Below are 27,179 nucleotides of genomic sequence, written 5' to 3' on the forward strand. Positions count from 1 at the left end.
TGCAAAATTCCATCTACTCAAAGCTCTTGTCAGATATAAAAACAAAACTGAACTACAGTTAACCTACCTAATTTTTCCACACCCAAACCAATCACCATAAATATTACACTCTGTATTATACAATTGATCCACCTGAATAGATAGATAGGCCCTTGGTTTAACAGTTCATTCAAACCACGCAACACAGGTATATCGTACAGGAGCATCAGTCTACTTTTCCAAGCTTGTTTTCAGAACTTGAAGTTACAACCCAAGCCACAGCTGACAAAAGGTTTCACACTGTTGCTAAGTCAGTTTTACATCTTCCACTAAAGTCAGCCATTTCTAGCAAAGCCCATTTGGTCTAAACTATTGTAAAACACAAAAGATGACATTTTTGATTTTTGGTTGAGAAGGGGGTTGGGGAGGTGGGGAAGCAGACAAATATGTCATAGTTCCGACTTACAGGTAGCATTTTTAATCATTTTATCAAAGTCTGGAGCAAACTCAATTCAGCTGGACAAAGCAACTAAAATTTCACACTTAACTTTCCACTCCCATTGCCCAGGTGTTCAGTTTCAACTGGAACATTAACAACAGCTGCTACACGTTTCTCCCCCCCACCCCCCCATCTTCACTTTTCATTCTCTTCCTCTTCCCATCATTCCCTTACATGCCCATTAATTCTAGCAACATGGCATTCCCAAACTCAGTAGGCTGCTAACACACCATCTAGACTAAAAACATGAAGACTTACACTTGTCTATAAGTACTGGGGACACTTGCAGAACAGAATCCCAAGACGTCAAAATGCTCACAGGAGATGGGGCCAAAAGAATTCACTCCCCTACCTTATTCATTTGAACTATAGAAAACATAAATATTACCAATGTTTTCTAGAAGTATAATTGAAAACATCATTCAGAAAATGAAGGGTGCTGCGAAATGGAAGTAACACTTGACACTCTCATCCATTTGGTTGTCTGGTTCTTACATTGCTTAGTACTTTGGCATCTTTCCCTTAGATCAGTGCAGCTATTTTTGGACATGGTCTCCATCTGTTACAGTCTGTCACTGCCGTTATCACTTTTGTCCTATGGAAAGAGGTAACTTTAAACGGATAAAGATAGTAACAATGCTGCTGAACGCCAGAAGCCTTAATTCCCAAGCCCAGTGTCTCTACATCTGACCTTAGATGGTCAGATTTTGCCTACTGTCAGCTAATTGATTCATAAAATTGGAATAAACATCTTTCAACCTAGGAAATACACCCCATTCAACATATTTGACTCAATGAGTGTGAAGCAATCCAATTCCTGGCTTCCCAAATTAAAAGTATAAATGTCTGCATGCCACCAAACTCCAATGGAGGTTACTCCTCCCAAAATATAACTTTTAAGGTTCTTCTAGCACCTACACCAATTTGGGGCATCTTGCAACCCAAGTACTTATAATGTGCAGTAACAATGTAGGAAATCCAGCAGCCAAGTCACTCTCACCAAGCTTCCATAAGTAGCAACATGACAACAATTTTCCTCATGACAATGGGACTAAATATGGGATATTTTAACATCCACTTGTAAATAATCAAAATAGGGTCTGGTTTATCATCTCAACACCAACAGTGCAACACTGTCTTGGGACAACAGTACCCTGGAGCATCACCTCAATAGTTGTGCCGAAGTCCCAGAATCAGACAAATAGACAATTAACGAGCAAAGCAGTCAATGGATTAGATGCACAAAGATTAAAGAGGCAGCACAGTTCCTGCTTGAATGGGAAAACCATCATGCCTGAAAAACCAGGAAGGGAAGGTCAGAAAGAACACATTACTATTTTGGCAATGAAATCCTACAATTAGAAGTCACCTCCATTCATTCCCTTCCAGAAGGCCAACACTCAACAACAAAGGAACAGCTTCTTCCCCTCCACCATCAGATTTCTGAACAGTCCATAAACCCATGAACACTACCTCATTATTTCTTTTTTGCAAATTTTTTTGGGTAATTTATAGTAATTTTTACATCTTGCACTGTACTGCTGCTGCAAAACAACAAACTTCACGACATACATCAGGGATAATAAACCTGATTTTGAATTCACAATGAGGAGCAAGTGGGGAAGAAGGGGGAAAGGGGAAGAGCTGGACTGGAGCAAGAGGGGAGTGGGAAGAGGGTGGGGAGTGGGAAGAGGGTGGGGGACAGGGTGATGGAGAAGGGATAATGGACTGTGGAGAGGGAGGGGGTGGGAGAGGGAGGGGGTTGAGGGAGGGGGTTGTGAGGGAGGGGGTTGTGAGGGAGGGGGTTGTGAGGGAGGGGGTTGTGAGGGAGGGGGTTGTGAGGGAGGGGGTGGAGTGGGAGTGGGTTGTGAGGGAGGGGGTGGAGTGGGAGTGGGTTGTCAGGGAGGGGGTGGAGTGGGAGGGGGTTGTGAGGGAGGGGGTGGAGTGGGTTGTCAGGGAGGGGGTGGAGTGGGTTGTGAGGGATGGGGTGGAGTGGGAGTGGATTGTGAGGGATGGGGTGGAGTGGGAGTGGATTGTGAGGGATGGGGTGGAGTGGGAGTGGATTGTGAGGGATGGGGTGGAGTGGGAGTGGATTGTGAGGGATGGGGTGGAGTGGGAGTGGATTGTGAGGGATGGGGTGGAGTGGGAGTGGATTGTGAGGGATGGGGTGGAGTGGGAGTGGATTGTGAGGGATGGGGTGGAGTGGGAGTGGATTGTGAGGGATGGGGTGGAGTGGGAGTGGATTGTGAGGGATGGGGTGGAGTGGGAGTGGATTGTGAGGGAGGGGGAGGGGTTGTGAGGGAGGGGGTGGAGTGGGAGGGGGCTGTGAGGGAGGGGGTGGAGTGGGAGAGGGAGGAGGTTGTGAGGGAGGGGGTGGAGTGGGAGGGGGTTGTGAGGGAGGGGGTGGAGTGGGAGAGGGAGGGGGTTGTGAGGGAGGAGGTGGAGTGGGAGAGGGAGGGGGTTGTGAGGGAGGGGGTGGAGTGGGAGAGGGAGGGGGTTGTGAGGGAGGAGGTGGAGTGGGAGAGGGAGGGGGTTGTGAGGGAGGGGGTGGAGTGGGAGAGGGAGGGGGTGGAGTGGGAGAGGGAGGGGGTTGTGAGGGAGGGGGTGGAGTGGGAGAGGGAGGGGGTTGTGAGGGAGGGTTTAAGACTGGGATGGCGAGGACAAGGGCGTTGTGCGGGAGAGGTTGAATAGGACAGCAGACATCCCCACCCCCGCTGCCTGCAGCTGCACTCCCCCATCACTGTGTCCCGGGCCCCCGCTTACCTGGTGACCGCTCTGTAGAGCAAGGCCCCGGTAGCACAGAGACCGAGGCCGCCAACGGCGGCGGGAGGGACGGCAGCGAACAGCCCGGCCAGTCCCGCCAGCGCCTCCATCGCCCGCGAATAATGGAACCCACGCGCTCCACGCTCGTGCGTCGCCGCATTTCCCGCATGCGCACTCACGTCATTCCGCCCGCCGTGCCCGGGGGCGCTGTCAATCACTGCCGCCTCGGCCAGTGTGGAGGGCTGACGCGGGGCGAGCGCATTGTGCATGGGTGTTCACGCTTTTTCCACGGATGCTGTCCGACCCACTGAATATCTCCAAGCATTTTCTCTTTTCATTTCACGTTACTGTAGATCAGGAGACGCAAGGGAATGCAGATGCTGGAATTTGGAGCACCAAACAATCTGCTGGAGGAACTCAGCTGAATATCCCCAGCGTTTTCTCTTTTTACTTCACATTACTTTACCATGTACTGTTATTTTTACCTGTGCTATGTCAATGCACTCCGTACTAACTCAATGTAACTGCAGTGTGTAATGAATTGATCTGTATGATCGGTATGCAAGACAAGTTCTTCACTGTACCTCGGTACAAGTGCCATTACCAATACTGTAGATCAGGAGACACAAGCGAATGCAGATGCTGGAATCTGGAGCACCAAACAATCTGCTGGAGGAACTCAGCTGAATATCTCCAGCATTTTCTCTTTTCATTTCGCATCACAGTAGATCAGGAGACACAAGAGAATGTAAATGCTGGAATCTGGAGCACCAATCTGCTGGAGGAACTCAGTGGGCCCTGCAGCAAAAGTACAGTTTATTGTCATATGCACAGGTGCAATGAAAAGGTAGGGAAGGTGAGCAGGGGTGGAGTTGGGAGACAGTGGCAAGATGATGGCAAACAAAGGGAGGAAAGAGGAAATGGGAAAACAGAGGAGTGAAGTAGGAGGAGGAGAGTGTGAAGATTGGAGACAGCTGCTGGAAAGAATGATAAGTAGGAACACAAAGCCCGCTAGTGCGGTTTCTGATAAGGCGGTGAGAACAGGAACCATTAGGGGAGGCATGTCTGTCAGGAATTAAATCTTATTCTTCAGAAGTGCTGTTCCTCAGTTGACCAAGGGCTGTGTTGGTGCATTGAAGGTGGTGGTGAATTTGTCCAGTAGTGGCTCCTAAAATATGAGAAATGATACACATTTAGCAGTGTCTTGTTGTGAATCTTTATTATCAGAGGGCAGCATGGTATAGCAAGTTGGTAGAGGTCCTTTGTGTTAACAGGAGGATGGCCCTTACATTCAACATACACAAGGCAAAAACAATTCCACAAGCTTAGAAACAAAGAATTGTCTAACTCCTTGTAATCTTATATCATGCACAACTGGCCTGATTTTCTGGAAGTGCATGTGCTTCAGTAATCCTGTGGTATCATGGTTGTTACCAGGTTAGTAATTCAGAGAACTAGATTGACAAAACACAAGATCAGATCCCATCTGTTCATTTAAATGCACTTTTAAAAAAAAATTAGTGTTAAAAATATTTCTATCAATGCCAATCCTGAAATAAGTAGATTACTAGAAAAACTGTCTACTAGGAAGGCTTCCCAAACTATGGGTTGTGACATAAAGTAGGATTAAATTTGCCTTGGATGTTGGTCCTCCTGGTGTTTGCTAGGCACAGATTTAGCTTCACCCAGTTGGCACATTTTTAAGTGTGCTTTATTACTATTCATGACATCCTCTTTTATCTCCTTCTGTAAACCAAGGTTGGTCTCATAGTTTGATGACAAAGATATAGGGAGATTTGCAGGGCCATAATATTACAAATTAAGGAAGATTACAGTTCTGCTGCTATTTATCTGCTGATGTGGTCTTAATCTATGTCATTAAGCACAGCAGTAGTGCCATAAAACACAACAGAGAATGCCCTTGGTTTGAATAAGGGATTTTGCCATCAAAAAGTTACTTCTACCACAATAGTTAAAGACAGGTTGCAACAGGTTGATTGGCAGGATAAGGTAAATTAAAATTCTCCCTCATGTTGGTTTTATTCCAGGTCTCAACCAGCCGTGTGATTACGAGCCATTCTTGGTGATGAGCAATGAAGTCCGTCAGCTGGAGTAGACTGCGTGCTGCCTTCAGTGTTTGTTTCAGGGAGTGTTCTATTTGAATGAGTACAGATTCGCCAGCTCAGAGAATACAGGCTTACTTACTAGTCTTTGACCAACTGCCATCAGACTTCATGAGGTACAGTGTCAATGTCAGGCACCCCTTGGTCTGTTCCCACCTACAGGCAAAGGCACTTCCAGTGGCAGCATCTGAGTCTATCCTAACAGTGTGAAAACACATATCCACAGCTGGTAACAGAAGAGTCTTTAGTGTGACTAGATCAGGCTGATGTTGTCTAGTCTAAAAGACAAATCTACTAATTTATAATGAGGACAAGAGTAGGAACCTTTTGAAATGTCAACTGGTCAAGGCATGCCTTTGATGTGTTAGAATCCAGTGCACAGCTCCATGTCATATTGTCAATCCAGTTTTCACTGATCTGGATTTGTGTTTTTACTGATAACATTACCATGAAACAACAACTTGATGAGTAGCTGCATGTACAGTTAAACACACAAAGCATTATTGACAGAGTGGTCAGAAGAACCAAGAGGTATTATTTTCTTTAAGTTTGGTTGCTCCCAATTATGGTTAAAGATCAAAATAAATAGAATACTTGGTAGAAAATTACTGGTGAAAATATTTATTCAGATGGGAATTTTCAACCAATTCAGAACATTTTGAAAAGAAACTAACAGCAACACATGCTGAACACGCGCTTACACTGATTATTTATGTCCTTTAAAAGGTTATTACCTAATAAAGTCATACCAAATGTTTGATACCCTGGCTTTCGCTATACACTGATATCCATTGAAACTATTTTTTTTTAAGCATTGCAATAGAATGCTTCTCTTCCTCTCCTCTTTCCTTTATTCTAGATACTAAATGAAGTGTTTTAAGCATTGGTGGTAGGTATGAGTCTGTAACAACTACAAATAAAGACCTGCAACACTCTTGACCAAAGATATTTTCATTCCACTCCATTGTTAGTTTGATCATTGGTGAAATCTATAAGGCACACATATGAAATTAATAGTAGAATAATTTTCAAACTATCACCACTGCAGGTTCTAATCTTCTGTTGATACAATAGTGAAATCAAAGTTTCAATAAATTAACAACAAAGTACTACAGAAGCTAGTAATTTTAAATATAAACAAAAGCATCAAATTTTGGTGTTCGGTTAAGACTGAATTCTGGACAATAACTACTAAATTGCTTTTTTCGGAGACTCAGTTGTAAACAAAGATAATTAAAAGGGATCAAATAGCAAGTTAATATTATCTCTATTTGCTTGGTAACCGATAAAGTGTACATTTCCCTTCAAAATAACATAAAACACTATTTTGCAGGTTCCACATTTTGTTGAGACACATTAAACAACTGAATAAATTAACATTTTGCTGTCATTTTCTTTCATTACTGCATGTAGCATGCATTTCATACTGCACTCAGTATAAATACATTCTACTACCTGAACATATCTACAGAAACCACATACATTACAAATATACATACATTCCTTTCAAAGAGTTTCCCGAAGTTTCCAGGTCAAAAAATATCCTATGCTTTCCAAGTGGGAAAAGGTAACACAAATTAAATTTGCAAGTTTATTTTAGTTAATCTTTAAAATAAATAGTGATGTCTAGAGGCCAATGCTTAAGCTATCACTGCTCAGATTATTTTCAGAGAAAATAATACCTTTGTCCTGCCAATGTTTCCCGCTCATTTTCTGTCAGTGATGAATCTTGCTGTGTTAATATCAGTCAATTGTAACCATCTGGTAGCTTGCCCAAATGGCTAATCTTAACATCCAAACACAAACTGAATGCTAACAGATCACAGAAGACAGAGTTTGGAGATATGCCAGCACCTATAAAGACAAGTACATTTTGTGTAGATGTCATTACACAGCAGCTGCCCTGGTCACATTGTATGTAGTTAACCAGGGATGTTAATGCCAGAGATGGCACCTGAACCACACCCTGGCTGGGATCGAGGAAGAAAATCTCATCTTTGTGCTTTGCATGAACAGTATCTAATCTGGTCAGTGACTTCCTACATTTTTCCCTAGTTTCTGGGTCATTATAATGACATTGCACTGCAACAAAACAGAATCCTTCATTTGCTGAGCGTCCGTTTATTTTCAACGCTATCCCAAAACATGCACAATCAGTTCGTATGTGGTCATCATTATGGCAGTGTTTGGAATCTGGCGAATCAGTTGAGCTTGCAGTCCTCTGTAGAAGGCACTATAACCTTCCTCTATTGCCACTAGACGTGCAGTCTGCAAAAATGCCTTGTACTTCGTGCCTTCCTCCCGTAACCTTGTCCTTATTACTTCTGAAAAATAAATGCAAGTAAATAGAAAATCTTTTTGTTTTGCTTCTTTTCCATTTTCACTTCAATGCTCCTCTCACCACAATTGTATTGACCCAGAAGCAGGAGCAATCTGTTCCTTAAACAAGTACCAAATGGTCTGATAATAGTCCGTAAAGCAAGACTTTAACTAAAGGCAAAAACAATACATCCTCGCACATACATTTATTAATCAGAATCACTGAATGATACATACATACACACACACACACAGATATATATAGATAGATAGAAACCCCTCTCTCCAGATTAAAGCTGAGGACAATTGTTAGGGTTATCAACATGCCATATTTTTACAGAGATTTCCACATAAAGGAAGATGGTATTTCCTGTTTGACATTAATACGAGTTCCATTTTCCCCCACAAATCACACGGGACAAGACAGGGAATTCCCAGGACAGCAATGACCCCTTAATAGGAGGAAAGATTGAAGTCATCAGCCAGCTTACCCTGTAACCATACGGTGTCTGCGGCTCAAAGAAGCATTGTGGAGGCTGTGGCTGAATACTTGAGGCAAGACCTCAACTCCTCCCACTGTCTGGCCAACCAGGGAATGTAAGGTTTGGGACCCACCTAGTGCTGGTCCTGACCACCAGAGACCAGCTTGGGTTTGGGCAGGCATTTCAATATAACTACCTTCAATTTTAAAAGGAGTTATTGCAGACACAATGAGCTATGTGATTCTCAGGAATGGATTTTACTCTCATTAGAACCAGGTAGATACATGAGACCCTGAGCGATTTCCACATTAAACTGATGCTGCGAAGGACAGTGGATTTTCAAGGTGGACAAGGAGGAAATCTGTCCAACCTTTTCAGGAAGTGAGAAATCTTTATCTTTGAGGCTAAAGTGTGAACAGTTAACATTGAAAAAAATGTAGCCTTGATATATTTATGCATATATTGCATGTTTTATGTTTTTTCCTTTTTTACTTATCATCCTCTCAGAGTGCTCATGGTTAAAGGAGATAGCATAGCCCTGAGCTTGTGCTGCTCTGGGACCTACAATAGGACTTGATGTGGGCCCACCCACAATCCGCCCCTGTTTTTTGGGAACACCATCAATAGCAATTCCAATGATTTATTCATTCAGTATGTCTAGCATTTCCCTTGTCAGAAATGCTTTCTTCCACTTAAGTTATTCAGGAAAAAAAAGGAGTCTATTATAATATTATTGTTATTTGAGAGCAAATTTATTGCAGCTCTTCAAGTAATATACTGAAGTAAATATAATTTTGTCACAATGCACAACAAAAGAGAATGAAATGAAAATAAAAATAGTATGGCAAAGAAAAGGAGGGAAAAGAGGTTTTATTTGAACACACCAAGTAATTTTGAACTGAAATGGGTTGCCTGATAAACAGGAGGTTGCAGAATCAACTGCACCTTTCAAATGATAATACTTGAAGATCAAAAGGGAAGAGCAGAGAAGTGAAGCTTGAAGAGCTGACACAGACAGCTGGTCGAATGACCTTCTTAACATGATTGATAAGAGATAAACTTATGCTCTTGGGAAAAAAAAATCAGGCATTGGGTCACAAAACACACTCTCTGTTAGGTTTACTATTGAAAAAAGTGAGGCATTTCCACCTCACTTTCGTACATCTTAGATAAACACTGCAAACCCAAACTTGCAAAGTCACACGCAAAGCAGTTACTCAGTTGAGCATTACATAGTAAAACAGTAATAGTTATAACCCAGTATTAAACTTATTCAAAATTCAACATCAATTCTATTCTCAAAAGCTAGAAAATGAATTCTGTTGAATCCTAATGTGTAAAGTCTTCAAGATCTCTTTCACATAATGGTAAATCAGACCTGGAAGTATTTGTAATTTTCTTGAACAGCATTCAGAATTATTAATTTCTGGCTTTGAATTTTAACAGGGCTGCCAATTGATTGCGTCTACATGTGCAATAAACATCAATGTATTAATATACGTAACATGTTAAACCCAAGAGCTATTGGGAAATAAATTGTTTTTAAAAACAATGAGCTGCTTTGTTATCTCAGTTTGAGCCCATCTCCCCAGACAATTACCCTACCTTTTCCCTCCCAATCCTCCACCATCTCAGATGATTACTCCTCTTCACCCCATTCATCATTGCCTCACTTTTACCCCCTCCTGCTCCCCCATGATCATCGTCAAAGATTCCTTCTGTCCACGCCTTGTGCCGACCAAGGAGCAAGAAGACTTACCGTGAGGGTAAGCAGTACAAGATGCACAAGTCTTTGAAATTCCAGCAGCTATCATCAATCCTAGGAAGTCTGAAACATTCTTATCATTCTCCCTCACAGTGAGCCTCCATTCCTCCAAATGTTTCTTCAAGGCTTCATAAATAACAAAATGAATCACAGTCTCGGAGATCCCAGCATACGAAGCAGTTAAACCTCTGTAAAAACCTTTGAATCCTTCAGTTTGATAGACATGCCTTGCACATTGGAAAGCATTTGTTGCTTTTTCACCTCGCTTCCTGCAAACAGATAATAAGGAACCAAATAAGCAGGGAGACACAAGGGATTCTGCAAATGCTGGAATCTGGAGCAACATACACAAAATGCTGGAGGAACTCAGCAGGTTGGGCAGTATCTATGGAGGGAAATAAACAGTCGATGTTTCAGGTCGAGACCCTTTATCAGGACTGGAAAGGAAGGGGGCAGAAGCCGGAATAAAAAGGTCAGGGGAGGGGGGAGGAGCACAAGCTGCCTTTATATGAAGGCACGAGTTCAGTGGGGCAGGAGCAGGCAGAAACAATGGGCCTACTGGGGCAGTTAGGTTTGTGGACCTTGGGTAGGAGGTAGAAATGGGTAGTGCGGGTTAGGGGAACTATGAGGTTGGAGGCTGTAGAGGGGAGGTTATGAGGTTGGTGATGGTGCCGGAGACAATAGCCAGATGCTCCTTGGTGGGGTCCTGGTTGAGGGGTGAGTAAGAGGAGGCGTCCCAGAGTTGACATCTGGCCTCAGCAAGGTAAAGGTCAGTCCGCCAGACTACAACAGCACCACCCTTGTCTGTGGGTTTGATGGTAAGATTAGGATTAGTGAGGAGAGAGTGGAGGGCAGTGCATTCAGAGCATTCAATGAAGCATGGAAGCATTTTTAATTGTTGTTACAATTATGCTGAACAAAACAAGTGCACAATTACAGCCTACCTGCTTTCCAGCTGCATCCTTGTTTTGACCAACCAAATAGGATTCATCAATGTATTTGTGATAAAGCCTAGTGCATTAAAAAGTTACATTTATTTCTCTTTGACATTTCCTGAAATCGTGAATTATAATTTATAGATGCAACAATTCAGTAAAGCAGTAACTTTGCAAATATGCCACCAGCTTCAAGGTTCAATATTTTAATGCATTAATGGGGTCAAAAGAAAAGCACTCTGCAGCCCCAAAGATCTTTCTGGCTGCTAATCCTGAAAACACACCCCAATCAAGTAAACCAGCTTGGTACAGGGATCACCTCCTGGCAGAAACAGACATGGTGAGGATGTAGGAGATGAGTGAACCTTCTGTAAGGCTCCAAACTATTTTGAAGGCTCTTAATCACCTGCAGAGATGGCCGAACAAACACCAATGTGTTGAAATGGGGTGGCTATCAGACCAGGGACCTGCAAATGCAGCGAGAGACAGATCACGCAGCATCTTTTGGTCTGTCCACTACTTAGGATGGCTCCAGCATAGTGCAAGGCATTGCTATGATCATCCAGCTAATGCCGAACTGTGCTCATCATTCCAGATAAATAGGACTTTGGTGGAGCAGGAGTCCATTAATATCAGATAGTTTGCTGCAAGTTAAAACCTCAGAGTCCATAATATATTTGTTGATAAAAGGTAAAGATAAAATATGGATAATTTTATTTTTAAAAAAGTACACACATCTAAGCAAATGATAGTGTCTAAGTCCTGGGAAGAGATAATAAAACTCATTTTCATGTATATTCATTCTTAGAAGAAAATTTTGTATATAAGTAATCAAAAATGCTTACTTGCAAAGCCAGCGGAACACATGTTGACAAGGTTAGAGTGCAGTACAAACATTCCATTACACTTCTCCTTGGCTTTGGAGTAAGCAGCAAAGTAGATCGCTCTGTACGTACACAAGAGTGACAATTTATTAAATATTGGTTGCATATAATCAAGCCTTCAGGGAACTTAATGATTCAAGAATACTTTGGATAGAGAAGTGGATACTACCTCAGTTGCTAAACATGCCAGTTAATTTCACCCAACAATACTTGAGTCTTACGCATACATTTTTCAAAAATATAATTCAAAATACAAATTTAAGATTCAGATTGTGTGCTCAAACAAAACAGCACAACTCCAATCCAGCCAATCACTGCTCAAACAATCTACTCAATCATTAGCAATGTAATGGAAAGTGTGTTCAATGGTGCTACCAGGGAAACCAATCACTTGTTCACCAATGCCTAGTTTGGATTCCACCAGGACAATTTGGCTCCAGTCCTCCTCACAGCCTTGGTCCAAATGTGGACAAAAGAGCTGAATTCCATAGGCAAGGTTACAGTGATTGGCTATGACGTCAGGGCAGCAATTGAACAAAACTAGCAGTAAGGAGCTTGATAGTCAATGGCCATCAAGGGGAAAACAATCCAATGGTTGGAGTGATACCTTGCACAAAGGAAGATGGTTGTTCTGCAAATTAAATATGAATTCTTTTGTGGCTGGTGTGAATATAAAGTAAAAAGAGATCATTTTCATGTATTATTGTTGAATTTCAGGTTTTGATTACTGCTAAAGTAGAGCACAATTCATTTATCACAAGCCAACAGATATTACGAGGTATTAAGAACGTGCATTCAATGGTAATAGGAGCCTAGTAACCAGAGTCCAAAGAATATCTTCCCCTTCAAAAATGAATGCAAAAAATTTACCTGGATGGAATAACACCAATCAAGTTAGGTCCCAGTCCTCTGAAAAGTGACCTCGGTCCCTCTTTTTCTAGAATAGATCTGTAAAAGGTACCACAAACATTTAGAAATTTATGAAAGGACACTGTAGTATAGTGACAATGTGTGATAAATCTTGAAGCACTTATTGATGTCAGAGCACTGAATAAAACTACTGAATCCTTCCTCATTGTCATATCTTTGGCTAGCTGAGTATACGCTCTGAAATCCCCTTCTCAGTCCCTCTCGGAACTTCCAGTTCTTAAAAATCTACCTTGGTGACCAAGCTATTCACACCTGTCCTACGAATTGATAAAATGATAACAACCTGCAACCTTAACCCCATTTCTCTCTTCATTGGAGCTGCCTGGCCTGCTGAGTATTTGCAACATTTCCTGTTTTTTTCAGGTGGCTATCTGCATTTTTTGCTATTTGTTTTCCTAACAGCTTTCGCTTTGTGTTAGAGGTCTGAAAAAAACATTGCTCTGAGAAGTAAATGAACTTTTGTTTTCTGTGTGGAAGGTGCTGAATGAATTGTTGTCAGATAATTGTATCAGGCAGCACAAACATCAATTTAGTCTCCAGTTTAAAATTACTGTCTTGCTTTACATACATTTATTAAAAAAAATAGAAAATCAAGTAATATTTCAAAAGCAGAAGGGCAGAGCTGGCTATAAATTCATCATCATATAATCTAAAACTATTCAAAGTTGCTCAATGGACCTTTGCTGTTCCTTTCAGTTTCCATCCTCGATATTGGGACAGGATTGTGTATGTGTTTTGCTGGTTCAGATTAAATTTAATATGAATATTTTGCTAATTAAGTACAATGGTACATAAATCTGAACAATGAAGCCTTTCATAATCTCAGATCGTCCCAAAGTACTTTACAAGTAATTATGCATATTTGAATCAAAGTCATTATTATACTGTAGGCAAATGCAATCAGCAATTTGTAGAATATAGAATAGGTGTACGAGACAGAGGCCCAGTGGGTTTAGGGACAGTATAAGAAGCACTAATCTGTTACAGTCATTGTACATGATGAAAGATAATGACAGGCAAGTGAGATGCTCCTACTCACAGATGAATTTCTCTCCATTGGCTGGGAAATTGCACATAGGGACCCTCCAGCCCATTAATAGGGAACCGGGAAGCTGGAACCTGGTAACATGGGACAGCAGTTGGTGGTCAGTTTAAGACTGCCCTGAGATTTTCTGGAAGAGGTTTGGGGATTCTGGACTGGCCACAGATTTCGGGTAGTTTGACTGTGGTGGATAGGTGTCCAGGGCCCTGTAGACAACAAATGGTGGCATTGGTATCTGAATCCACTCTGGGAAAGAATGATTGGCCAGCAGCTGAGGTGTTGGGAAAGGATTTTGGTGGGGAAGGAATGAGGGGAATTGAGAAGGAGAGGAAAGGTGGGAAGGGGGTGAATGAAGGCAGAGGAAAGAGTTAAAAGGGAGTGAGGGCAGAGGGAGGTGGACCTGAAGCAGGAACGTTGGATTGGGGTGAGTGGACCAAATTAATCTTGACATCAAGCATTGAGCTACACTAAGCAAATGATATTTGTGTGCATGTCCCAAGGACTAGCTCCAAACCATTGTTGATTTCTTCAATGAAGCACATGTGAAAATGACCTTACACTAAAGATCTTGAAGGGAAAGAACCTTCACCAACCTGCCCCAATCATACAACACTACAACATCCTATCAAGAGCCATGACAGGACCCTTGTCAATGTGCATCACTTCCCATAGCTTGGAAGTCACCTCTCCATGAGGATAAACACAGATGACAGAATCCCCTATGCCAGCACAACCTTTGGCTGCATGAGAAAATGTGTGCTCAAAGACCAAGGCCTTTGGAGGGATGGACAACTTGCAGTAACCACCTCAAAGCACTAGAGGAGTACTGCTATTATGTAATCCTCCAAATCCACTAGCAGGATAGACAAACCAACATCAGCACCCTCTTCCAGGATAACTTTGCAGCATCGATGGCTCTACTTAGATTCAAATAGCTCCACAGGTCAGATAACATCATCTGCATGCCTGACATCAGTCTCCCAGATCAAGCAAGTAACTCCAACATCCATCACAGCAAATAACTTCCATGGAAAACTCTGAGGATGCCCTCAAGACCTCCTTGAAAAAATGTAGCACCGTTAATGACTGATATATATCCCCCAAAATCATTCAAACTGGCTGGGAGGCATTTGAGAAGGCACTGAGCACCTTGAGCCCCGCTGACTAGATCACGTGGAGGCTAAACGGCAGAAGCAGCATACAAGAGTCCAAAAGCTCACCGTCTGCCCCCTCAAGCATCTATGAGAGTGCCTACACATTCTGCATTGGACTTGTTAGTCAACTCAGAGCCGATGTAACTGCATCGGAAGCGAGACATACTTGACCACAAAGGGGAGAGAAGGAGAGGGGGAGAGAGAGGTTGAGAAGAAAGGGGATTTCTACTGCAGCAAGGTTAGAATAGGTTCTGCAAACTGGCATTTGCTAGCTTGTACCTTATATTGACAGCAACAGAAACACTGAAGTCTTAATCACTTTAGAAACATTAACAATATTAAATAGAGTGTGTGCATACAAATTTTTTTTGTACACGTGCATCTGATGTAACTATGCTCCTACTCTGAACAAAACACTTGATTATATTTTTCCTTTTAAAGCTGGAAAGACAGTTATTTACAAAAGTGATAAAAATATACCCATTCCTCTGCAGCACTAACCAGTTTGAATATTCAAAGATCTGCTTCTACTGCTCATTGAAAAAGAGAATTCCAAAGAATGAAAATACTGAGAGGAAAACATTTCACCTCATCTCCATCTTACATGGGCAACCCCTTATTAATAAACATTAACAACTAGTTCTAGATTCTCCCACAAGAGGAAACTCCCTCTGCACTTCAGCTTGTCAAAACCATTCAGGATCTTGTATATTTCAGTCAAATCCCTTCGCATTCTTCTAAACTCCAGTGGATACAACCCTAGTCTGTCCATTCTTTCCACCCATTCCAGGTACAAGTTTTATAAACCTTCCTTGAACTGCTTTCCTTAACTAAAAGACTAAAGCTGGACACAATATTCTAAAATGTGATCTTATCAGTGCCCTTTCTTACTGAAGCACAAGCTCCCTAGTTTGATATTCAACACCCCTTGCAATAAACAACAACATTCTGCTAGCTTTCCCAGTTACTTACTGTACCCACTTATAAGCTTTTTGTGAATCTTGTGCATGGACACCCAGATCCCCCTGCATCTCAGAGTTCTGCAATCTCCCACCACTTGAACAATATGCTTCTCTTTTTTTCATTTTTCTTGCCAAAATGGACAAATTCATATCTGCCAGCTCTTTGCCCACCTCATTTAATCTCTTTATCCCTTTGTACCTTCTTTATGTGCTCCTCACAACCTACTTTCTTACCTGTCATTGTGTCATCAGCAAATATCTTCAGTCCCTTTATTCACGTCACTTAAATGAATTGTAAAAAACTGGAGGCCCTAGCACTGAGGCCATTTATTACAGCTTGCCAACCAGAAAAAGGCCCAACTAAACTCAGTGACAACATGGACGCAAAATTGGCTTTGGGTTGGAGGCAGGTGTAGAACGGTGTTTCTTCTGGGTTGGTACCAGGACCATGCTTTTCTCAATGTACAGAAGTGACTTTGCCATGGACATAGAATACCATTTCTAAATCTACTAATGAATAAATATGTTAAACATGGTAAAGAATGGAGGTAGCTACAGCCTTCAAGAAGATATTGACAAGCTGGTAAAAGTAAAACAAGACCAATATAAAGCAGGGAAGTGTGAAGTGCTTCATTTTGGTAGATAAGTGAAAAGCAATATAGCATAAAAGGGCATACTTTTGAAAATGGGGCAGGAAGAAGTCAAACTGGTTATACATATGCATAAATCCAGGACAGCCTGAGAAACAAATATTAAAAAAGCATTCAGCGTTCTAGGATTCTTAACTCTTGTTCTGTATCACTGTTTAAGTCAAACTTCTCTGAAGCACTAGGCTTGGCTGAAACAAGAGTACTGCATCCAATCCCCATCACCAAAACTACTGGAATGATGTGATGACTGCGAGGGTGCAGATAAGATTTAATAGAATTGCCCCCAAGTGAAGGACTTTTATTAAACAAAGGCAGTAGACTTGAGAAACTGGATTGTTCTTCTAATAGCATTTAATGCTGAGAGGTAAACGGAAGGAATTATTTGAAATTATCAAAGATCTAAGCAAAGTGAATAAAGAGAATTTTGGACTGTAAAAAACAAATCAAGTGACGATCAGGTGGAAAAATACATGAAATATGGTATCAGCCATGAACATATTGAATGGCAGAGTGACCTCGAGGAGCTGTACAGCCTACTACTTCAATATCTAATATTCTTACTTTACCAATTAATATCTAACTTGAGATGCATTGATTAGGCAATCACTGAAACATCCAAGATACTGCTTGGAACAACATGCATTAATACATAACCCACAACCTAGAAGACAACTTATAACTTTTAAAAAGAAATGCAGAAAACAAACAAACAAGACAAATATAGAAATAATCCACTTACTTTAGAACTTGGAAAAGTCCTGGTGCTACACGTGCTGGCCGAACAACACCCGGTCCATTGATTGTATTCAGGTTGACCTGTGGAATGTAGACTGATCGAAGTGTTAAGCCCGAAGACTGGAGCCTAGTCTTAATCACTTCCAATGGGCAAGTGACAATTGCCCCCACTGTTCCTCCACACCTGTGGATAGTGCAAAGAATAGAAAATAAATTAATTTATTTCATTTAGCTGCTATGGCATCAAATCGGGGTGATCATTGTGTGAGCTTTATTTTGGGAACATGGGAATAGGAACTTGTGCAGAAAGGGTGATATTATTTCTCAGTTAAAAATTACTTAAAAGCAAAGGAAGCTTGTGAATGTGAAAAGCAGGTCCCATTTGTATTTTAAAAGAAGTGCAAACTTCTGTCAAAACTGGAGATTAGAACAGAAGCGAATTACAGTATCAGGCAGGATCATGCAAAGCTATGGGGACACAAGAGACTGCAGATGCAGGAATCTGGAGCAACAATCTGCTGGAGGAGCTTGGTGGGTCAGGCAGCATCTGTGGGGGGGGAGGGGGAGGGAAAAATGAACTGTTGACATTTCAGGCCTCATGCAGGGTTTTGACCTGAAACATTGACAATTCCTTCCCACTCCCACCCCCTCCACACATTGCTGCCTGACCTGCTGAGTTCCTCCAGTAGATTGTCTGTTATTCATGCAAAGTTATCCTTTGCAATATGGATATGATCATTTTTGCCAACCGCTAATGTCAAATGCATGTTAATTCTTGGTTCTCAAAACATTTTCAGGTCACACCCACTTTATAAATGCAAATATCTACATTTACATTGTTTTAATATTTAACCTAACTTTATGCATCTTAGTTGTTATAATGACAGTGGAAACAATGAGATAAAGAATTTTACAAAACAATATTGACAAGAGCAAATCATTTCCTAATGATACAGGCACCATACAGTAACTACAACAAGAGAAAAAAGTCTTTCACAGAAATTAGCCATCTTAGACATTAGCAGAGAGACTGAAATGGACAGTCTTGCATAAACTTACACATCAATGCGCCAAACCTTTAAATTATAATGCAGCACAACTATTCTTCTGCCATTATTTTAACTCTGCAGTAAAAATCTCAAACTCTTCCAATATTCTAGTATCTGAAACCTTGCCTGTGTCACAATCATCTATCAACTTATTCTTGCTGTCCTCCATTAGCTCACCATCACTAGTAATACCAAAATACCACGTCTACAAATTTTCTCTGTAGCCTTGTTGCAAATCCAACTCTGGAATTTGCTCCATCGTTTCACCAATACTTATGCTTCACTCTTAATGTCTATTAACTCTTTACCTTTCTATTCCCCACTCCCAACTTCAGCCTGCTGGGTTCAGAAACACATCTCTCCATCTTTAGATGCATCACATGCAAATCAGGTATCATGCAAAATACCTGTAAAGCCTCCATTAAGTCTGACCAACACCCTGGCACACCCCAATCACATATTGTTGGGGATGGCTGTCAAAATAAGATTATTTCCATCAGTTTTTGCATAGGGAAAAGCCCATGGGTCCTGGGATTAAGGGTGTAGGCTTTACATTTGTATTCACCCAGAGTCATTTACTTGCTCAAGTTTAAAAGCCAGGAAGTTGAGAGGGTACCTGACAAAGATACACAAAATTATGAAGGGCTTAGGTGGGTAAATGGTAGGAAACTTTACCAAAAGAAGTATCTAAAACTAGAGGGTATAAGGTTAGGGTAAGGGATAAGAGATTTAGAAGGGGTATGTTGCAACTTTTTCAGCCAGAGGATGGCTGGAATCTGGAGCACGCTACCCGAGTGGGTGATGGAGGCAGAAATTCTCACAACATTTACATAGAACCTTGAACATACAGCACAGGAATAGGCCCTTCAGCTCAATGTCTGTGCCGAACATGATGCAATAATTTCTTCTGCCTACAGGGGATCCATATCCCTCCATTTCCTGCATATTCAAAAGCCTCTTAAACGCCACTATCGTATCTGCTTTCACAACCAGCCTTGGCAGTGTGTTCCCGGTATCTACCACTCTGTAAACTTACCCTGCACATCTCCTTTAAATTTTCCCCCTCTCACCTTAAGGCTATGCCCTCTAGTATTTGACATTTCTACTCTGGGAAAAAAAGATTCTGACTGTCTACCCCAGAGTAATTACTATGTACATCTCAAATGGGCAGGCACGGTAGTGTAGACAGGCAGGCATGGTAGTGTAGCGGTTAGCGTAACGCTATTACAGCGCCAGCAACCCAGGTTCAATTCCCGCCACTGTCTGTAAGGAGTTTGTACATTCCGCCTGTGTCTGCGTGGGTTTCCTCCGGGTGCTCCGGTTTCCTCCCACATTCCGAAGGACGTACGGGTTAGGAAGTTGTGGGCATGCTATGTTGGCGCTGGAAGCGTGGCAACACTTGTGGGCTGCCCCCAGAACATTATGCAAAAACGATGTATTTCACTGTGTGTTTCACTGTACATATGACTAATAAAGATATCTTTAAAAAAATGCACTAGTTAAGAACAGAAATAATACTAGCAAACCTTATCTTATAGGCTCACACTTCACATAGGTCGGCACGGACTGGTTAGGCTGAAGGGTGTGTTTCTGTGCTGTACAACTCTCTGACACTAATATCTATGAAATTATATTATAAAGTTCGTCCAGTGTATACAAACAAAATATTTAACAACAGCATTTATCAACAGAGCTAAGTATTGCTATCTGTGCTTCTGAATTCCTCTGGGGCAGTGCTTCTGTCCGTTCTTGTTGTTTCCTAAATGCATCCTAATTCCACTCAGTTAAAAACTCTTCAGTTACCAATCTGATATCTGCAATTCCCTCGACAGCATTGCTCGGTACACTAATCCTCATCTTCTATTCAACTGCTTCTGTTCTTTCAATGCCACATTCACACCCAGTTCCAATCTAATTCTTCCTACAGACCTCAAGATTTTGGAATAATTTCTTATTCCCCCTTAATGAACACACAGTTCTAATTTAGTTTCTCTTTGCTCACAATCTTTCTAAGTAACAAACATGGTTTGCAACATCTCCTCCAACAACTACAAAACCCAAGATCCCTATCACAGGGAACAAAAACAATAAATACCATAGCTAAGGTTTACATATTAGGTACATTATACTTTTTAACCCTCAATCTACTTGCTACACTTCCTATCATGCCTCATGATTACAAATTTAAATTATTCACAAATAAAGCTCAATAGGGGTTTCTCAACATTGCATTATGACACCCCACAATGACTGCCTCAGCTCATCCACTGCTGTAACTCTCATCTATGCCTTTGTTACTTCCATTAACTATTTAAGTACATTCCTAGATTACCTTTCCTCTAAGCGCGAGGTCATTCAAAATTCTGCTCTGTCTTGACGTACCAAGTCCCTATGCTTCTTGAAAGACATTAGCACTTGCTCAAGCAAAATTTTGACTTCAAAATTCTCATTCTTGTTCTACTACTAATCCCTCCAATGTTTCACCTTCCAATCACGTCCAATGTAATAGCTCAAATAGGGGGTTAGTAGATTGTCCCCAGTGTACAGATGAATGGCAGATTCTGAGAAGTTGATGGTAATGTGTAGAGAAAAGGTTACAGGGAAAGTAAGTGGGAAATGGGATTGCGTTATGAACTGGTATAGATTCCATGGGCCAAAACAACTTCTTTCTATGTTGTCAGGATATATGGAAATAAGGCTTTTAAGAGATCAAAGGAGGCCATAGACAGTGGATGATGCTGCCCCCTGCAATGTTCTTAGATTTGTTGCTCAGTGAAGATCACGTCCATCATGCCTCTTGATAGGTGAAATCTGCATTTCAGCTCAGGGAGAGCTCTACAGCATTGTGAAAGACTATCAAGTAGGAATGCTCACAATGACTTTACTTGTGGCAGATAGCAGGGCTGTAATTATCACAGTCAGACTTGTCTATTTTTTCAAAGATGGTCATGATTGTAGCATCTGAGATCCCCTGGCATGCTTTCTTCTTCCCAGATCAAGTCATAAATTTGTGTCATAGGTATTTCTCCTCCATGTTTCAATACTTCAGCAGAAATCAGGTTTAATACAGAGACTGCCTTGTTTCTCAGCTGAGGGGAGGTCTTTTCACCCTCTTGCCCAGCTGAGCAAGAGGGTGTGGTTAAGAGTGTGTTCATTTGTTGCCACCCGACACAGTGACATGGCAGTTAAAGCTGCTGCCTCAGTTTGATTCTGAGCTCAAGACACTGAGACTATGGAGTTTACATGTTCTCCCTGTAACCGCATCATTTCTCCCTGGGTGCTCCAGTTTTCTCCTGCATCTCAAAGGCGGCTGGTCAGTTAACTGGCTACTCTAAATTACCCCTGGTGTCACTGGGAAGAAAAAGAATCAGGGGAGCTGAAGGGCACATGAGAGAATAAACTTCAAGGAAATACATGGGGAAATGGGACTCATGGGAATATTCTGAGCACTGGCATAGACTTGATCAGCTGAACTGTGAGAAAATATGAGAAAAATAATAATAAAAGAGAAACAAGTTCCACCACAGGCAGCCATGCCTTCAACTGCCAAGGATCAAAGCTCTAGAATTCCCTTCCTGAACCTCTCCTTTCTTTCTCCATTTGATGCTCCTTAAAACCCACCTCTGTCAGTCACCAAGTATTTGATTATGTGCTCTAATAAGTGGCTCAACTGTATGTACGTTTTGCTACATTAAGGGTATATATAGTAAATGCAACTTTTAATGTAGTAGAGACCGCAAATGATTTTGGTTACTGCTAAATATCCTTAATGAGATTGCTACATACTTGACAACAGAATATGCGACACATGATTTTTTTTCTTCTTCTAGCCAGTATTAAAATATTGTTATGCTAGCTCTGAATCATACCCTCCTAGGTTCTTTTGTGGTAAAATGTGCAAAAACTTTAATAACAAATTTTAGACCAACATTGAGTAATTAATATCTTACAGTCTGAACCATTATCTTATTAAATAAACTGCACAAAGTAACATTTTATTTTAAATTCCATGTACTAATGGTACCTGTTTTTACACATTTGAGGTTATTCAACACTTGCTGTATTGCAAGTTGTGTTAATGGCTCATGAGCAAAGCCGTTTTAATGGCCATGTTCTCTATCACATTTATAACATTCTACAGAACACTGCACTCTGTACTTCCCTTCATAGATGTTCAACACATGCATCACCAGGACCATACAAATGGAATAAAACACTGCCTACGTCATACTTACTATCTCACTGCCAGAAGAGCTGAGCCTCAATGTTGTCACAAATGGCATTACGTTCCAGGAAATTAGTTGTATATCACAAATATGGAAGATTCAATGATTATCCCTTGGTACATTACATAAAATTAATTACCAAAAGAAGATAGGGTGAGCAAAGTTGTAAAGTTTTCTGACTGTTTATTCAGTGGAGTTTGTCATTTATAATAGCAAACAAAGAAATACTATGAAAAATTAAATATCAATGGTTGCATGTTTCAACTGATTAATACAGCATGATTATGCAAGATTTCAGCTTTGCTTTTGTTTTTGCAGTAATCTCACCTTGGGCGTTTCAGGTAAGATCCCCAGCAATGCAAAGGAAGTTAATGAGCTTCTGCTCCTAAACTTTGCAAATAACATAATGGATTGGGACTACCATAAGTAGTCTTATTTATTTCATAACCCAAGAACATTCCAAAGCACTTAAGTACTCTTGAAGTATCACTGTGATAGGAAACATGTCAGTCAATTTGTGCACAACAAGCTCTCATAGATACATAATGAAACTCAGGATAATTACAATTTTCTTCTTCAAAGTAAAGCCGTGGGCTCTTTTACATACACTCAAGGAGGTAATCAGGGCATTGGTTAAATGTCTGAACTGAAATGGAGCACCTCCACCACTGCAGCTCTCCCACAATGAAGGTTAGATTTTGTGCTCAAGTTTGAAATAGGAATTGAATCTGCTACTTTTAATTCAGAGCCAAGTGAACCAACCGCTGAGTCGTAACAGGGATAATGGTCAAATAGAGTATCCACATTCATGCTCCAAACTCACGGCATAATAATCTCCAACTGAACAAAGCAACTGATGGCACACAAGATTTAAAACATATCCCAGGGATGGATCAGCATCTACAGATGTGGAAATAGGAAACTGAGGCGCATTGACCCAACAGATTCTTGACCCATCTGCAGATTTTAGCATTGTTGACAACTTAATCTTCTTCCAATGCCTCTCCACCAATGCAGTTAGGTGGAGCTGAACACACCTGATATCATGCATAATCAACCTAATCATATCCAGAGAATCACCAGCAAGGCTTTACAGCTAGCATCCACATTGTTACCGTTAATGTACCCAAAGGATCTACCTCAGCCCAGTTCTCTTATCTACATCCTGCCCCTTGGTACATCTTCCAAAAATATGGCATTGTTTCTGACATTTACACTGATAACATCCACCTCTACCCAGTCACCACCTGTTTTGACATTGCCACTGTCTGTAAATTACCAGACTACTTGTCCAATACATAGTTCTGGACTAGCAGAGAATTCCTCCAACAAAATTTTGGGAAAATGAAAACCATCGTCTTCGATTCCTCATTATAAACTCTCTTCTTTGTCCTCTCCTTGGCAAATACCCCAAAATAAATTAACCAAACTGTTTGCAAACTCTGTGTTATAACCAAATCAGGATGAGCTGCAGGCAACTCCACCTATTTCTACCTCCATAACATCACCAAGTCTCAGCCATCTATTGCTGAAAACATCATAGCTTCATTACCTCAAGATATTACAGTTTCAACCTAGTTTTGGCCAGCCATATTTGTTCTAACGTCCATGAATATATCATCCAAAACTGCCCACATCTTTACTCACACCATCATACTTGTGCTTAGTGACTTACACCTACCCCAGCTCAATCAGTGATTCAAATTTAAAAATTTTCTTGTTTTCAGATTTGTCCATGTTCTATTGTAATCTTCTCTAGTCTTATAACCTTAGAAGATATCTGTGCTCTATGAATTATGACCTCTTCATCATGCCTGAATTTAATCATGACACCACTGGTAGCTGTGTCTTCAACCATGATGTTCCCAAGTTCTGGAATTCCCCCTTCTTAGACCTTTCTACTTCTCAAATGGCCTCTACATCTTTAAGACACACCTTACATGAGCAGGAACATCAGTAATAACTTGTGTGACACTGTCACTTTGTCTGATATTGCTGCTGAGAAGTATCTTAGAAGCCTTGCTGCATTTAAGTCACTGAATAAATAGATGCTATTAAGAATAAAAAGGACACACAGCCCTTCCAGCTCGTTCCACCACTTAAGATCATGACCGACTCATCTTTACTTTGCCATGTAATCCCTTTATCCCTTACTTCCACTGGATATGAAAAATACATCATTCTCAGACTCCCACATACTCTACAACTGAGCATTCCTAACCCTCTAAATAGACACTGCCAGTGATTCACAACCCTCTGAAGGAAGAAGTTCTTCCAACTCAGTAGAAAATACCCAACCTCTTATCCTGAGACAAATCCCCCTAGTCCTAGCCTCTCCAAAGGGAAACAACCTCAGAAGCCTCGAGAGTATTACATATTGTGCGTGGAATGGGCTGCCGGAAACGGTGGTGGAGACTGATACGATAGGGTTTTTCAAGAGACTGTTAGATAGGTATATGGAGCTGAGTAAAATAGAGGGCTATGGGTAAGCCTAGTAATTTCTAGGGTAGGGACATGTTCGGCACAGCTTTGTGGCCGAAGGGCCTGAATTGTGCTGTAATTGTTCTATGTTTCAATGAAATCCCCTCCTCTTCTGGTAAAATTCAATGCACGTAAACCCATTCCGCAGAAAGTTCCATCAACAGACAGCTTTCTCATTTCAGAAATCAATCTTGTAAACTTTCTCTTAACTGCCCTTCCTTATCCCCTGCTCCCAAAGGTATCCAGAATTTTCTTCCTGAAACCAAGCAGCGTGCTGCACTTGAAGTGCAGCCTCACCAAAGACCCTGCTAGGAGTTGTAGGACTCCCCTTCTTTTGTACTCTTATCCCACTGCAGTACAGGCATTATCATAATCATAGCCAGAAGGTAGACTGAAAATAGCAACATCCTTGAGAAACTTAACCATGAGAAAGAAAAACAACTCAGTGGAAATTAATTCTACAGCACACAAATACTAGTGTCCGGATAATCCAGTTAAATTACTATGTATTTCCAATAAATTTCATTACAGTCATACACCACAGAACACATACACAACAGGTTTTGGTTACAATAAAAATAAAATCAATCTACTTATTATTAAAGCTGATAATTAGATATCACTGGATAAGAGTTATGCGATGAAGTCATGCATTTTAAAAGCAAAATCAAGTGTGTGGCAATTAGCTGACTAATACAGTATGAGGTCTTGGCCTTGCAATCACATCTCATTTACATTACTGGACCAGATAGCTGGCACAAGTTCAAAAGCTGTTTGCTATTCTGGGGAACCTGCCCACACTACCAAACAGATGAGACTATGTAATCTAACCATCAGCCTCATTTCTGAACCAGCCAGGCCAGCAAATATGCACAACAAAAGAAAAAAAAATACCATTAACATTCTTATTGCAGACCAGATTTGAAAAGAGATTAATACTGAAATATCTTACTATCTGGGGGTACATTGTATTCTGTTCAATTTCTCATACAAATAATTTTGTAGGCATTTAATGTCATGGAGTCACAATGAGGTGGAGTTGGGGGAGGGAGAAGGTTAAAAAACATAAGCCTACTCTGCCATTCATCAAGACCTTGGTTGATTTTCCACATCAGATCCACTTTCTTGCACTATCCCAATATCCCTCAATTCCCTTAATATCCAAAAATCTATCAATCTGTTTTAAATAACCCAATGACTCCCACAGCTGTCTGGGATAGAGAATTGCAAAGATTCACCATACTCTGCATGAAAAAATTTCTCTTTCTCTCAGTTGAAAATGACCTACTCCTTATCCTGAGATTGTGACCCTTGTTCTCGACCTTTCTGCCTGGGAAAACATCCTCCCTGCATCCAGCCTCTCGAACTATGTAAGAATTGTACAAGTCTCTCATTCTTCTAAACTTTAAAGAATACCCTTTTCCCCATCGAGTGACACCGGGAACCAGACTGGCGACTTTTCACTGCCCTCTCTCTATGGCAGGCGCATCATTTTTGCTTTTAAGTGAAGAGACTGGAACTGTATACAATAGCCCGGGTGCAGTCTCACCAAGGCCTTACATAACTGCACCCTGTGGTCAAATCCTCTCGTAATAAAGACCAAGAAACCGCTTGCTTTCCAAATCGTTGCCTGTGGCTGCAGACTCTGGAGCAAATGACAGCCTTGTGACCCGCAGAGCAAGGGATGGGGGGGGGGGGGGGGAGAAGAGGGTGGGGATAGGAGCGGGAGTGGGTCACCGGGCCCCCTCACGCCTGCCCCGCCACTCAGTGTGATCCTGGCTGATCCATGCTACCCTCAGCTCCGCTTCTGTGCCCCGAACCCTTAATTCCTCGACACCTACGGCTTCTGGAACATTCCCATTCAGTCAGGGGGAGAATTATGTCTCTGCCCCCCCCCCACCAACCAACCAACCAACCAACCCCTCCCCTCCCCCATCCCTGCCGTCTTCATCACCCCGGCAACCGGGAGCAGGATGGCGGCGGAGAGGGGCCGGCTCACTCACTCACCCTCCAGCGAAGAGGTGCAGTAAGGTGTCCCGCTGAGACATCGTTCACTCTGACATGACCTGGCGGGCACCACGCTCTCCCCAACGGACCCGGACCCGGCGCCGCCGCCGCCGCAGAACAGCCTCAGCGTCGGGAACAGGAGTTCGCGCACGCGCACACACGCACTCGGCCCGGCCTGTGACGTCAGGAGGGCG

The 27,179-nt window shown here is 41.7% G+C and overlaps 2 protein-coding genes across 3 annotated transcripts in view; both read right to left on the reverse strand.

Annotated features, from left to right (window-relative positions):
• tmem201 (transmembrane protein 201) overlaps nt 1-3,388 on the reverse strand; it is a 144,900-nt gene extending 141,512 nt beyond the window's left edge. Inside the window, exon 1 of one of the 2 annotated variants that reach the window (XM_052039419.1) lies at nt 3,242-3,385. In XM_052039419.1, coding sequence (XP_051895379.1) covers nt 3,242-3,351 — 110 coding nt within the window. In that variant the 5' untranslated portion in view covers nt 3,352-3,385. Of the gene's footprint in view, nt 1-3,241 lie in introns of both variants that reach the window. The other variant, XM_052039420.1, reaches the window with a different exon arrangement.
• A 2,581-nt stretch (nt 3,389-5,969) lies between these two features.
• slc25a33 (solute carrier family 25 member 33) lies at nt 5,970-27,164 on the reverse strand. Its single transcript, XM_052039235.1, has 7 exons — nt 26,986-27,164; nt 17,227-17,406; nt 12,620-12,697; nt 11,711-11,811; nt 10,875-10,941; nt 9,925-10,199; nt 5,970-7,688 (listed from the first exon to the last, which is right to left on the reverse strand). The coding sequence occupies exons 1-7, from the start codon at nt 27,024-27,026 to the stop codon at nt 7,498-7,500; spliced, it is 933 nt and encodes a 310-aa protein (XP_051895195.1). The 5' UTR covers nt 27,027-27,164; the 3' UTR covers nt 5,970-7,497.
• Between the last annotated feature and the right edge of the window lie 15 nt (nt 27,165-27,179).

The sequence above is a fragment of the Pristis pectinata genome, chromosome 26, assembly GCF_009764475.1.
Source record: "Pristis pectinata isolate sPriPec2 chromosome 26, sPriPec2.1.pri, whole genome shotgun sequence".
Classification (NCBI taxonomy): domain Eukaryota; kingdom Metazoa; phylum Chordata; class Chondrichthyes; order Rhinopristiformes; family Pristidae; genus Pristis; species Pristis pectinata.

Coding starts and splice junctions, on each gene's coding strand:
- slc25a33 (XM_052039235.1), bottom strand. CDS start 27,026: ATGTCTCAGCGGGACACCTTACTGCACCTCTTCGCTGGAGG. Junction 17,407..26,985: donor CTGCACCTCTTCGCTGGAGG/GTGAGTGAGTGA, acceptor CACTATCCACAG/GTGTGGAGGAACAGTGGGGG. Junction 10,942..11,710: donor GTGTTCCGCTGGCTTTGCAA/GTAAGCATTTTT, acceptor TTAATGCACTAG/GCTTTATCACAAATACATTG.